Source organism: Heterodontus francisci, chromosome 43 (genome assembly GCF_036365525.1).
Source record: "Heterodontus francisci isolate sHetFra1 chromosome 43, sHetFra1.hap1, whole genome shotgun sequence".
Classification (NCBI taxonomy): domain Eukaryota; kingdom Metazoa; phylum Chordata; class Chondrichthyes; order Heterodontiformes; family Heterodontidae; genus Heterodontus; species Heterodontus francisci.
Genome location: NC_090413.1, coordinates 27,661,820 through 27,675,622, shown reverse-complemented (window position 1 = coordinate 27,675,622; position 13,803 = coordinate 27,661,820). Strand labels below are relative to the sequence as shown.

Here is a 13,803-nt window from a genome sequence, read left to right as displayed (position 1 = left end):
AATCTGGGATCTCTGGTTATTGACAATCAGCCATTGGAAAGAGTTTCTCTTTACTTACTCTATCCAAATCCTTCATGATTTTAAACATCACTGTCAAATCTCCTTTTATCCTTCTCTGCTCTAAGGAGAACAACTCCAGTGTATATCCCAGTAACTGTAGTCCCTCATGCCTGGAACTAGTAAATTCTGTACCCTTTCCAAAGCCTTTTATGTCCTTCCTAAATAGTAGTGTCCAGAATTGGACACAATAGTCCAGATGGGGCTAAACTAGTGTTTTATATTGGTTTAGCATAACTGCCTGGCTTTTGTACTGACTTAATTTATAAAGGATCCCATTTGCTTTATTTGCTGCTTTGTTAACCTCTCCAAATGAAGATTTTGCACAAATACACTCGGGTCTCTCTCTTATTGTACTCCCTTTAAAATTGTACCATTCGGCATGTATTGTCTCTCCTCATTCTTCCTACCAAATTTTTCTGAGTTGAATTTCATCTGCCATGTGTCCAGCCATTCCACCAAACAGTCTATGCTCTCTTGAAGTCTGTTACTATTTTCCTCACTGTTTACCACACTAAGTTTTGTGCCATCGGTAAATTTTGAAATTGTGCTTGTACCCCCAAGTCCAAGTCATTAATGTCAATCAAAATCAGCAGTGAACCTAGTACTAAACCTTGGGAAACTCCACTATATATCTCACTCTAGTCCAAATCACAAGTATTCACCACAACCCTTGTTTTCTATCCCTTAGCCAATTTTGTATCCGTGCTGTTACTGCTCCTCTTACCTCATTGTCTTTAATTTTGCTAACAAGCTTAATACGTGGTACTTTATCAAAAACATTTTGAAAGTCCACACACACCACATCAATTCTGTTGCCCTCATTCACCCTCTTGCTTACTTTAAAAAATTCAATCAAGTCAAATACGATTTGCCCTTAACAAATCAGTGCTGGCTCTGCATTATTAGTTTATGTTTCTCCCAGTGGCTGTTAATTTTCTGCTGGATTATTGTTTCTGAAAGCATCCTCACTATTGATAAACTGACTGGCCCTTAATTGCCAGATTTATCCTTCGTCCCCTTTTTTGAACAAGGGTGTAATATTTGCAATCCTCCAGTCCTCTGGCATCACCCCTGTATCTAAGGAGGATGGAAAGATTATGGCCAGCAACATTGCAATTCCTATCCTAACTTCCCTCAGAAATGTTGGATGTGTCCCTTTTGGACAGGGGGACTTATCTACTTTAAATAATACCAGCCATTCTAGTACCTCTATCTTTTTTATCTCCGGTATCCCGGCAACCTCCTTGATTCTGCAGCTTTGGCAATATCCTCTTCCTTGGTAAACACCAATCCAAAGTACTCATTTAGTTCCTTAGACATGCCTTGTGCCTCCACCAACAGATCTCCATTTTTTTCCTGAATTGGCCCCATTGCTCCTCTGACAAGCCTTTTACCATTAATAGAAGACCATCAAATTCCCCTTTATGCTCGATGCCAATCTAATATCGCACTAAATCTTTGCCCTTCCTATTACCTTTTTCACTTCTCTGTACTTCCTGATACTCCCATATCATCAAACTGTCATATGCCCCCCTTTTCTGCTTCATCCTGTTCTCTAACTCCTTCGTCATCCAGGGAGCTCTGGCTTTAATTGCTCGCTCTTTCCCCCTTGTGGGAATGTACCTAGACTGTAACTGAGTTGTCAGTAATTTCTTTGCAAGTCTGCTTCTCTGACTCCTTCCCAGTATTTGGTGTCCTATAACATCCACCAAGTAGCCAAAATAGATTCATTGACTGCTCAGGGACATGCTCTCTTTATAGCACTGAAATATTTTTCTTAACCAAAACTGCTAAGTGTCCTCCTCTTCCTATCTTTTCTGAATAAGTTGTACAATGAAGTGTTCTAAAGTTCCCAGTTGGAGGCTACCGTGACAGCTGTCCTCCATTCTTGAGTAATCTAGAACAATAACCTGGCTGACTTCCCCACATGCAGAGATGCTGTGCTCAAATATGGGTTTCCTTTTGTTGTTGCGTTTAATTCAGCACAGATCGAGGATGAAATCTAGGAATTTCTTGGTCTTTGTGACTCCCCTCCACACCGAGGAGTGCTTTTACATACTCAGGAGGGACTCTAAAATATAGATTTATGTGCTGTGCTAATTCTGAAGGGACCATATAACATTCTCAATTAGATACCTGGCAGTACTTGTATTATGGCGACTAGATGGAATTACATGATTATAAAATGAAACAAGGAAAATGTGAATCTGCATCAGAGGATGCTATACATTGTAAAGTTCCACTGCTGAACTATATTGCTAGTAAATACACCAACTGGTACTGAAATGAAACATCAAGTTAGATTAGCTGCAGAGGACTGTCTTATTCCAAATCTAAAGGAAAGTCTTTTGCCTGAGGGCTTTGCAAATGTTGGTTCTGATTTGTGGTGTTTCCTATCTTGGGAGCAGACAGTAATATAACCCAAGGGGCCTGGGTCTGGATACCTTACAAACCAATTCCCCATATTTGTGTAATCTTAGAACTGGATATCCATTGTTCGATTTATAAACCATCTGACCTCCTCACAGATTTGTAGCAACATAGCTGTTCAGGCAAATGGCTTCCTGTGCTGTATTAGCCCTATCTCAATGCTAGCTCTTCAATTGGAACTGTCTGCTTCAATCCTTGTATCCTTTTATATTCTCCCTTTCCAAATACTTTATTCAGTTCTCTCGAATTATGTTAGTGTTAATAGGTATTGCAACCTCTCATTCCATGTCATGTTGGTGAATCTTCATGGTACCCTTTTCATAACTTTGATTAGGTCATAGGAAGGAAATTAAAGTCTGCACAGATTCAACATCTTTTTTTTGCTTTTGCTGTAATTTCTCTTATTCAGACTTATGAAAACTTATTTCCCAATGTGTTTTCCTACCATCTGTTGTTTTGCTTTCTTATCAAGAACCGGATGTAGCACTGAATCTTTCCACTTTGGACAAGTGATGCACTGATTAAGAAAACAGTCCTGAATGCATTCTGGAAATCCATTTCCAATTTGACCAAAACCTTTTATCTTATCAACCGGTCAACCATGAAATACTTAAAGTTTCCTATTATTACAACTGTGTTAATACTTTAACCCTTTCTAATTGCGTACGAATCTAAATTTCCACCATTTGGTGGTCTATTATATACTCTCAAAACGATAACAGATCCCTTGTTTCTTAATTCAACCTAGATTGATTATACTTATTCACTGCCAAATATTAAAAACTTTTCTTTGACTGTACGACTTTCCTTAATTAACAAGGCTACTCTTCCTTTTTTTTTCTTCTGCCTCTCCTGATCCTTCCGCCTTATCACACCCCACGCCCCCTCCCTGCGCCCCAGGCTCTTCCTTCTCCTCGCCAACTGTCAGTCCGCGCGACGTTACCGCCAACTGTCATTTTGTGGCCCATTTTCTGTTTCCTCAGAGCAACTGCCCATGGGCAAGGAGCTATCTCATGTTGCAGTCCTCATCTTCATTCTTTCATACCTTGGAGACAAACTTTCCATTTGTGTCTTTGGACACGTTGCTTGGGCGCTTGTTGGGCAATCGCCAAAAATTGTCAATCCACCAGCTGTTGCTGGTGATAGTGTTTACAAATGAAACCGGTTTTCAGTGACTCTGATTTTTTTTGTTAGCATTTTTCTAAAGGGATGGCCTGAATCAGCAATGGTAAATCTGTGTGTGTTGAAGCCAGGATTGCCCAACCCGCTGGAATTTAGAAGAGTAAGAGGCGACTTGATTGAAACATAAGATCCTGAGGGGTCTTGACAGGGTGGATGTGGAAAGGATGTTTCCCCTTGTGGGAGAATCTCGAACTAGGGGTCACTGTTTAAAAATAAGGGGTTGCCCATTTAAGACAGATGAGGAGAAATGTTTTCTCTCAGAGGGTCATGAGTCTTTGGAATTCTCTTCCTCAAAAGGCAGTGGAAGCAGAGTCTTTGAATATTTTTAAGGCAGAGGTAGATAGATTCTTGATTAGCAAGGGGGTGATAGGTTATTGGGGGCAGGGGGAAATGTGGAGTTGAGGTTACAATCAGATCAGCCATGATCTTGTTGAATGGTGGAGCAGGCTCGAAGGGTCGAGTGGCCTACTCCTACTCCTAATTCGTATGTTCATATGTATGTAATCTCCAAACAACCCCCAGTCCTTGAAGCCCACGCTACTTTGTCCTATTTGCCGTTATATTTATTTTTCAGAGGTTTAACTCTGGATTTGGACATTTGAAAAGGGCTGTTCTTATTGGTGGGCAAATCCTAAATCAAAACACCAAGAGCCATTTGAGATTTATGCAAATTAATGAATGTATGGATTTAAACTTTATCTGTGACTTGCAAGGCTCGTAGCACACATCTAAGTAAAGACAAAAGCCAGGACAACTCCGTATTAATATGAAGTTTATAGGTGCACATTTGTGCCCCAGTATTAACAGTTCCCAGATCTGGTATAGCCCAGGTGCAATACAGAGCAAAACTCTCTCGATCCCAACAATATGCCTCAATTTGAAAAAAAGCCTAATCCACTGTGTAGTCCTCACACCATTCATGCTTGTGTTTGGGCAAAAGTGCTAATTTAGTGCCAGTTTTATGTTGTTAGTTCATCCCAACCAGAAGTAGTGTTGAGGGCAGCACTAAACTCATTCCCTATTGGATCCTTACAGGCAACAGATAGCTGAAAGTTTACACTAATCAAGCTGGACTGAAGTCAAAACCAATTCCCTGAGATGAAAGGCTAATGTATAACTTATTGCACCATTAAGTCTATTTTATTTGAACTAATTTGTGTGAAAAATGGGTGTGTTGCTCTGCAGAGTGTTATATTGCCTGGGTGTGTGACAGGGCATGTGCTATTGTTTCTAACACTTTGTGATTTGCAGATGTTAAGTGTTCCATTTATTCTTGGTGTCTTGTTTTGCAGTTCGTACACTTCGCTCTGGGCAGACAGATTGATGAATTCAAAAGCAAATCCATGGACGGATCCCCGAGAGAATCCACAAACAACTGCCCCAGATTTCAGCCCATCATCCCCTCCAAGCTATTATGAAGCAGTCTGTGATGTGAAAGGAGAAGTGGGCACAGATTCTGCTGTCCATCGTAGTCCTAGTGCTTTACATGAAGCTCCGTATTACCAGATGACAGAGAGTGGGCTGGCTGCTCCGTACAGAAGGCGGGGAGGCCTGGTAGATCACAGGGATGTTATCAAAGCACATGAAGCTCATAAAATGCACAGTACCCCTCAGGCAAAGCGAAAGGAATGGGAGTAAGTAATGGATTCTATTTTATATGTTTATATATTGGTAGAAAACCCTAGCCCTAATTCTTATTTTGCCACCAATTTTCTCCCACAAGCCCTGTCTCCTCTCCAATACTTTACCCAAGTGGCCACTTATCCTATGTTGGCCTAGATAATAAGTGTTTTTCAGGATATTTAACTGCTGAGGGCATCACAGTGGGGGCCTATCCAGCCCTTACCCATTTTCTATAGGCATTTGCACTTTCCAGAGGGGTCTTTGGGTTGTGATCATGAATGAGAACCTGCTGACATTTCATCTCCTTGCCCAGGAGTACTCCAATATCTTAAGTCATTCCTGATCAAAATAATTTGCCTAGTCTCTCAAATGTTGAGGCAAGGCATGCAATCCTGTAGTTTGGTTAAGTTACAAAGTCTGTTTTAACTAAGTGCTTTAAATATGGACAATAATGATGGGGCCAAATGCCTGTGTTTGTCACAAGACAAAAGTAATAGAGAAGATAAAGTGATTCAAGAAGTAGTGATTGGATAACTCTAGGCTTAGGTTTTAAGAGCATGAAAATTGAGGAAGGAAGCTGCGTGTGAGGGAGGTATTGGATTTCAGCAGTTTTGAGTTTCTGATGATAAAATGAATTAGAGTAGGCGACTACAGTCAGCCTTGATTTCAACACTGTGAGGATGCAGGGAAGAGGAAGAATATGCAAACTGGCATGTTTGGAGCTTAGGAGAACTGAGATAAAAGTTCAGAAAATCACCAGCAATAGTAGGAGTAAAATGGAAGTAAAATCCCCACTGCAGCACTCTGCATATCGCAACATTACACACACCTAGCCCACGATATTGTAATATGTGCTCCAAATGCACACCAGAAGTGGGTGCAGTGGATTTTTTATCCCACGGTTAATCAGTTAACTTCATGGGTTGGATTTAACCAGCCCCTCGGCATTGTGGATGGTGGTGGGGAGGTCTGTAAAATGTTTGTGGGAGCTGCCTGCCACGACCCACGATGGCCTAAAGGTGTCACTGGATATTAGCAGAGGCGGCAAGGCCTCAATGCGGCCCTTTTTGTTAAAATATTGAAATGAGGTTAATAAAAACGCAAATCAACTTACCTGCTCTCGGCGGACGTCCCACGCTGATTTTACGGCCGCCAGCCGCAACTCGCGCACCTTCGGAACTCAGTGCGGAGTTCCAAGGCGAGACGCTGGTAGGGAGGAGGGATGGATTAAAATTATCAGGGCAGGAGTGGGGGGTGGGGGGTTGGTAGTGGGGAAAACAATCCTTATTGGCTGTGGTGATGGTGGAAGGGGTTTAGGGTCAAAGGGAATAAATTTGGGGGGGAAAGGTCATGAGTGGGAACTCACTTTTCTGGGGAGGATAGGGCATAAAAATAAGTATTTATGCATTGGGGGCGGGGCGGGGAGGGGTGTGGTGGGTAGTGGGAGAGGGGATTGCAGGTGTGGAAAAATCCTTTTTGCAATTTATATCGACCGGCACCTTTTAAATATTTAATTGACTCCTGATGGGCTTGAAGCTCTTTAAAAATGGCGCTGGCACAGGGGATGTGGCGTCCGCCCTGTCTGTCATCTGGGGCAGATGTTCCACCCCCTCCATTTAAATGTGCCCCTGTGCGTAATATTGCGGGGGCTCTGCTGCGGCACTTCTGGGTCGGAAGGCCGCTGACCTCACAGCGTGAAGCGCGCGGGCTGGTAAAATTTCAGGCCCATTTGTGGAATGTTTTCAGTTACATTGGGAGCGATGACAACTTCTTCAAAAGTGCTGGCTGGAATGAAAGCACGCGAGAGCTCACGAGTTGAACATTGTGAGGAAGCTATAAGTTAATTATTATCTCAAATGACTCTGGCTCTATCGATGTGAATCCATATTCTTCACAGGGTCAGGCTCAGGTACTCTTCCCAGTCAACAGCCTGTGTTACTGACTATATTTCTGGTGGTGTGATGCACTATGGGCTTGGCCTAACTATTTCCACTCATATGACTCCAGCTTCTTCCCTGATATCAGAGTCAATGATGGATTGAAGGGAGTGGGTAGACAAAAAGCCAATCAGAGGACAGAAGGGTCTGGGAAATGATGACGAGGTTGCAGAGATAGGTTGGAAGTTTGAAGCCAAGAAAAAGGACTTTAATGAATTGGGGGATGGGGAACCAATGATCATCAGCAACGACTGGTGTGATGAGCAGAATTTAGTATGGGACTGGATGTGAGCATCTGATTTTTGACCAAGTTGGCATTTATAGAGAGCAGAGGATGAGGGCCTGGAAAACGGATATTCGTAAAATTGGGACTGATTTTACCTGAGGTTCCCTGGTTTAAACAGGGTGTTACTGCCCTGCTTATGGTGGAAATCTGGCTGCCAATATCTTGTGTCATGGTCCTGTAGTTTTTTTTCAGAATATGCAGTTTGCCTTTAAGGCTTGCAAGGGATCAGTATTGCTTTAAGAACCAGCAAGTCTCAGGAGTTATGGGAAGGTGCATTTTCGTTGCTTTAGAAACAGTCATTTGGAGACTGCGATTCAAAGGGTGTATTCTCGTTACCATAGAAACAGCCACTGCGAGTGAGTCTCGTGCGATACATTTGTTACAATTCAGTTTTGAACTGGCTGTTATTTGAAGACAGTTTGTTGTAACAGACAGATACACACAGACACAGACACAGCTGTGATGACAGCACCTGGAAAAATAGCTCTCAACCATTTAAACTGAACGAATAGGATTTTAGTCTGTTTAATTATTATCTCTCAAAATTCTAAAAAAAGTCAAGCCTAAACAAAGATCTCTGGTAATTTAAATTGAAGAAAGGGAAGTTAGACTGTGACAATCTTTTATCCCTCAAAAACTCTAAAGTCAGCTTGATTCCACTGAAAGAGCTTACAAGTCATTATTTGTTGAAATTTGCTGGAGACGAAAAGCAACATTCTGTGAGGACTTCAAGCAACATTGGACTGTAAATTTGCAAGGACTCTAATTTTTTTCTATTTTAATAGTTGATTATATCTTCATAGTGTTTTAAGAATTTAGTTCTTCTAATTAAAGAGTTAATTTGTTGATTTAAAGACACCTGGTTTGGTTAGCCTTATTCGGGGGTTAATAGATGGTACAATTTGGCTGGGTCTTTCTTTAATTTGGCACGTTTTAAATATGTTAGCCGATCTGTGGAGTGACGGGATTGGATTAACAGTGCGTTGGTCCCAGCACAATCAGAATCGTATATTTTGATTGGGGGCTTTGACAGGAGCGGTCGGTTGTAACACTTGGTTGCGGCATTTAGATGACTGGCCAGAGAGACCACTTTTAATATGTAGATAGGGGCTATATCACCTGTCCAACATTGCCAGTTGCAATTTTGAGTTGTGCGGTGTTGGCTGTGGATTACACTCAATGTAAACTGCTCTCGGAGTTGGCCTTGAATGTAGCAATAGTTGCTGGGGGCTGTAGTTGTTGGAGAATGGAAATAGTCTTACTTGAACAGCAGTGTCTTAAGATTTCACGGTAAGTTATTCAGCACGGCGGGAGTCTCTGTATGAGAGAATTTTAATACTTTTAATAATTTTAATACTTTCTTTAATCCACATTCTGTCATCAAAACACTCCTGGGCAGGAATTTCAGGGACAGCAGCACCCACTCCTCACCTTGCCCAAGTGGCTGTTCATGTGTAAGACTAGGTTATTTAACTTTAGAAGGCCTCGCAGACAAGCCTAATCTTGCCCTTATCCAATGCCCACATGTGCTTTTTCCAGAGAAAAGGGATGTTGTGGGGATGAGTGGAAAACTATGCTTTATTTCAAATAATTCCCCACTATGCATTGTGTATCTCTATCAAAAACAGGACTTGTCACATCTAATACAAATTTCTGTGTGGCACTTAATCACCAATTAATATAGACCAGAACATTTATACCTTCTTAACTGAATTTCCCACAAACAAACTTAGGGTTCTGATTACAGTCTGAGCTAAGCATTAATTTCAAGAATGCAGAGCATTCATACCCTGTAGCCTTAAAGCAAAACATACTTTATGTTTGGAATTGAATGAGATTCCTGCAATTTATAAATTAACACATCATCTGCAGCTATGTGGGACATCCACTGATATATTAAAATAGAAATTGCATCAATGTACAGAAATCACACTCTTTACAAAGACTAAATAATCATTAAATATACAATATGCTTCTTAGCTGGAGCCTGAAACTGATGGGCACATCCAATTTACAAGGATTTCTCAACAATTATACTCCGAATGATCTGTACTTTTTAATTAACAGCTAACTCTTTAAAGGGACAAAGATTCACAGAATAATACTCTACATTACATACTATAACATAGTTCTGCCCTTCCAAAACGTTTTGTAATCTGGTCGCCACAGGAGATTTGCTAGTGTATATTGGTCCAAATTTTGCGGCAGTAATGATGGGGAAACTGTCAGTGCTCGGCGTCACTACGCCACTGAAACTGGAGTCCGCACATGCGCAGAATAACATGGAAAGCCGGAAGTTTCTGTCAGTGCTTTTAGCATCCAGATTTGCTGTGTGAGAATACTTCAATGTGATTGGCTGCCTACCTACTTGTTGATATCACTGCTGCTGCACACCAAGAAAATCTCTTGACTTGGCGCCAGATTTAAACAGCTGTTGGGAAAGGGGGAAACCATGCCATAGACATCATCATTCTCCGAGATCCGGGCCAATTAAAAGGGTATGTCAATGTGCACAGCCATCACCCTTTGTTTTATATATAACAATCTGATGAAAATATTATATTTTAAAACAATTTTACAAAATAATGAACTTTCTAAATTTCTTGATTTGTCAATTGGAGACAAATCTCTGAACATGTTGGACATGTACTCGCAGCTGTTAAAACGGGCAGCTAAGGTCAGCGTGAAGCACTCCTGTCAGAAGCATAAGGACATGGGTTCAAGCCCCACGCCAGACACGAGCACTTGATCTACGTTGACGCTTCAGCACAGCATTGGCAGAAGTGTAATCTTTTGGGTGAGGCGTTAAACAGAAACTCTGTTCAAGTGAATATGTAAGATCTCAAGACACCTCTTGAAGAAGATCAGGAGAGCTCTCCTGGTGCCCTGGCCGACATTCCTTCGTCAACCAACACCACCGCAACAGATTAAATAGTCATATATCTCATTAACGTTTGTGGGATCTTGCTGTGCAAAAATGGTTTATGCATTTACCAGAAAGCAAGTGACTGCATTTCAAAAATAATTTATTGTTTTTGAGATGTCTTGGACATGAAATGCAAATACAATACGCATATATCGATAAATAAAATATTTGTTTCTTAATGTATTTATGATCTGTTAGATGTAATTATATATCATACCTAAAGTTTGGGTGGTTGTCAGTACATGGTCTGAAATACTGGAAGAAAGGGTGTTTCCATTTGTTGTGTTAAATATAGGAAGGGGAAGGACTAGGAGTTGGGTTGAGAATGCCCTAACTCATTTCGCCTAGGACTTTTGCAACCAGTAGGGCATTTTCATTTCATTGGTCTCGATTAGCTTCTCACTTTGGTGAAAGGGACAGTGTCTAACCCATTACAGTAACTGGCCCCCAATTTCAATTTATTTTTGCCACACTTCTTTCTTCCTCAACCTGAAAATGATGACTCTTGCTCAGGAATGAATCCAGTGGTGTCTCTTTTTTTCACTTTTACCCCTGGCATTTTGCAAACAAAAGTGTGAGATGCACCCTGAACAGGATCCTGACTTGAGGGATGGTTAGAAATGTCACAGTTGATATAGGCTGTAAGAATTCTGAAGCCATATTCCAGCTGTGTATAGGTGTGAAGATTTCACACACACACTTACAATGATGTTGCAATGAGTCTCCCTGAATTTCTGGCTGTGTGATGATGTTTGTTGAATTAGATTGCAGCCAGCGAATCTCTGTAAGGAAATTGTGATCTTTCTGAACTGCTACACAACATGAGGTGTTCTTGCTGCTGCCTTGTTCATTACTATTTCTGTTGTATTGTTTAAAATTGTTGGTTGAAGACTGATCGGGAGGCATTTTGTGTAGAGCTTGCCACTTGACTGAATAGACAGGATATAGAAAGTGAGCTAAATTGCCCATAGTGCAGTGCTCCTACCCACACTATTCCTGTAAATTGATTTTACACACTATAAACTATGCACATCGGAGTAAACAATATCTCAGTCCCTCTGATTAAGAAATGTGGGCGGAGAGACAAATTAAGCACATTCCAGACTCCAATTAACCTCAGCGAAAAAAAAGAATTGTAACTGGTGCAAGACGTTTTTAAAATCCAACAATGCCACTTCAGAGTCAGATTTACGTTGACTCTCAAAAAATGTGACTTTTTGATTTGAAATTGAGGTAGTGATGAGATGTGCCTGTTGATGGCAGTGCAGTATTACTCCAGTATGAATTACCGCCAGGGATGATAGCATAGTGTTACTGGACTAGTAATACAGAGGCCTGGATTAATGTTCTGGAGACATGAGTTTAAATCCCACCATGGCAGGTAGGGGATTCGAATTCAATTAATTAATAAATCAGGGGTGAAATACAACTACTGGATTGTTGTAAAAACCCATTTGGTTCACTAATGACCTTCAGGAGAGGAAATCTGCAGTCCTTACCAGGTTTAGTTTATGAGTCACTGTAGACCAACAGCAATGTGGATGACGATTAACTGCCATTCTGAAATGGCCGAAGGAGCCACTCAGTTTCAAGGGCAATTAGGGATGGGTAATAAATGTTTGCCTTGCCAGTGATACTGGGGGAGGAAACAGGGAAATTAGGATGAAAATGAGTAGCTTGTACTGATTGATATGAAGGACAATTGCACCCCCTTGTGTCAGGGTTGCTTTATGCCTCCTTTCAGTGGTAATGCAAGACAATTTGGCCTATATTTTGCTGAGAGCATCAAAGGAATGGGTTTCGTCATTCTCTTCACCTACAGTTGTCCGGAGACTTTTCGTAGCCTTGTCAGTGAAGATTTCTAGTTTTCAGGCATCTATTCATAATCCAAGGCGGCGCCCTTTATTTAAGCAGTAGTTAACAATTGATATTCTGGATAGGAAGCAATGGCCAGCATTTGACGCCCCCTCCCCACCAAGAGGAGCGGGCTGGTGGGGGGGGCATAAGATTGAGTGGGAGGTGGGGGTTGCGGTTCCCAATGCCTTCCTGCCTCCGCTGCAGTTTTACATGGGGCGGTGGTGAGAAACAACCCGCCCTCCCCAGGCCAATCAAGGCTCTTAAGTGGTCAGTTAACTTTTTTTATTCATTCCTGGGATGTAGGTGTCACTGGCTAGGCCAGCATTTATTGCCCATCCCTAACCTCCCTTGAGAAGGTGGTGGTGAGCTGCCTTCTTGAACTGCTGCAATCCATGTGGAGTAGGTACACCCACAGTGCTGTTAGGAAGGGAGTTCCAGGATTTTGACCCAGCGACAGTGAAGGAACGGCGATATAGTTCCAAGTCAGGATGGTGTGTGACTTGGAGGGGAACTTGCAGGTGGTGGTGTTCCCATGCATTTGCTGCCCTTGTCCTTTTAGGTGGTAGAGGTCATGGGTTTGGAAGGTGCTGTCTAAGGAGTCTTGGTGCGTTGCTGCAGTGCATCTTGTAGATGGTACACACTGCTGCCACTGTGCATCAGTGGTGGAGGGAGTGAATGTTTGTGGATAGGGTGCCAATCAAGTGAGCTGCTTTGTCCTGGATGGTGTCGAGCTTCTTGAGTGTTGTTGGAGCTGCACCCATCCAGGCAAGTGGAGAGTATTCCATCACACTCCTGACTTGTGCCTTGTCGATGGTGGACAGGCTTTGGGGAGTCAGGAGGTGAGTTACTCGCCACAGAATTCCCAACCTCTGACCTGCTCTTGTAGCCACAGTATTTATATGGCTACTCCAGCTCAGTTTCTGGTTAATGGTAACCCCCAGGATGTTGGTGGGGGATTCAGCGATGGTAATGCCATTGAACATCAAGGGGTGATGGTTAGATTCTCTCTTGTTGGAGATGGTCAGTGAATGTTACTTGCCACTTATCAGCCCAAGCCTGGATATTGTCCAGGTCTTGCTGCATTTCTACACGGACTGCTTTAGTATTTGAGGAGTCACGAATGATGCTGCACATTGTGCAATCATCAGCGAACATCCCCACTTCTGACCTCATGTTTGAAGGAAGGTCATTGATGAAGCAGCTGAAGATGGTTGGGCCTAGGACACTACCCTGAGGAACTCCTGCAGTGATGTCCTGGAGCTGAGATGATTGACCTCCAACAACCACAACTGCCTTCCTTTGTGTTAGGTATGACTCCAACCAGCGCAGAGTTTTCCCCCTGATTCCCATTGACTCCAGTTTTGCCAGGGCTCCTTGATGCCATACTCGATCAAATGCTGCCTTGATGTCAAGGGCAGTCACTCTCACCTCACCTCTTGAGTTCAGCTCTTTTGTCCATGTTTGAACCAAGTCTGTATTGAGGTCAGGAGCTGAGTGGCCCT

The 13,803-nt window shown here is 42.2% G+C and overlaps 1 protein-coding gene across 1 annotated transcript in view; it reads left to right on the top strand.

Moving 5' to 3' along the window:
- Window positions 1-13,803, top strand: part of LOC137355764 (voltage-dependent P/Q-type calcium channel subunit alpha-1A-like) — a 644,715-nt gene that overhangs the window by 11,378 nt on the left and 619,534 nt on the right. Inside the window, exon 2 of the mRNA XM_068021264.1 lies at window positions 4,965-5,306. Within this exon, the coding sequence (XP_067877365.1) occupies window positions 4,965-5,306 (342 nt within the window). The remainder of the gene's footprint in view (window positions 1-4,964; window positions 5,307-13,803) is intronic.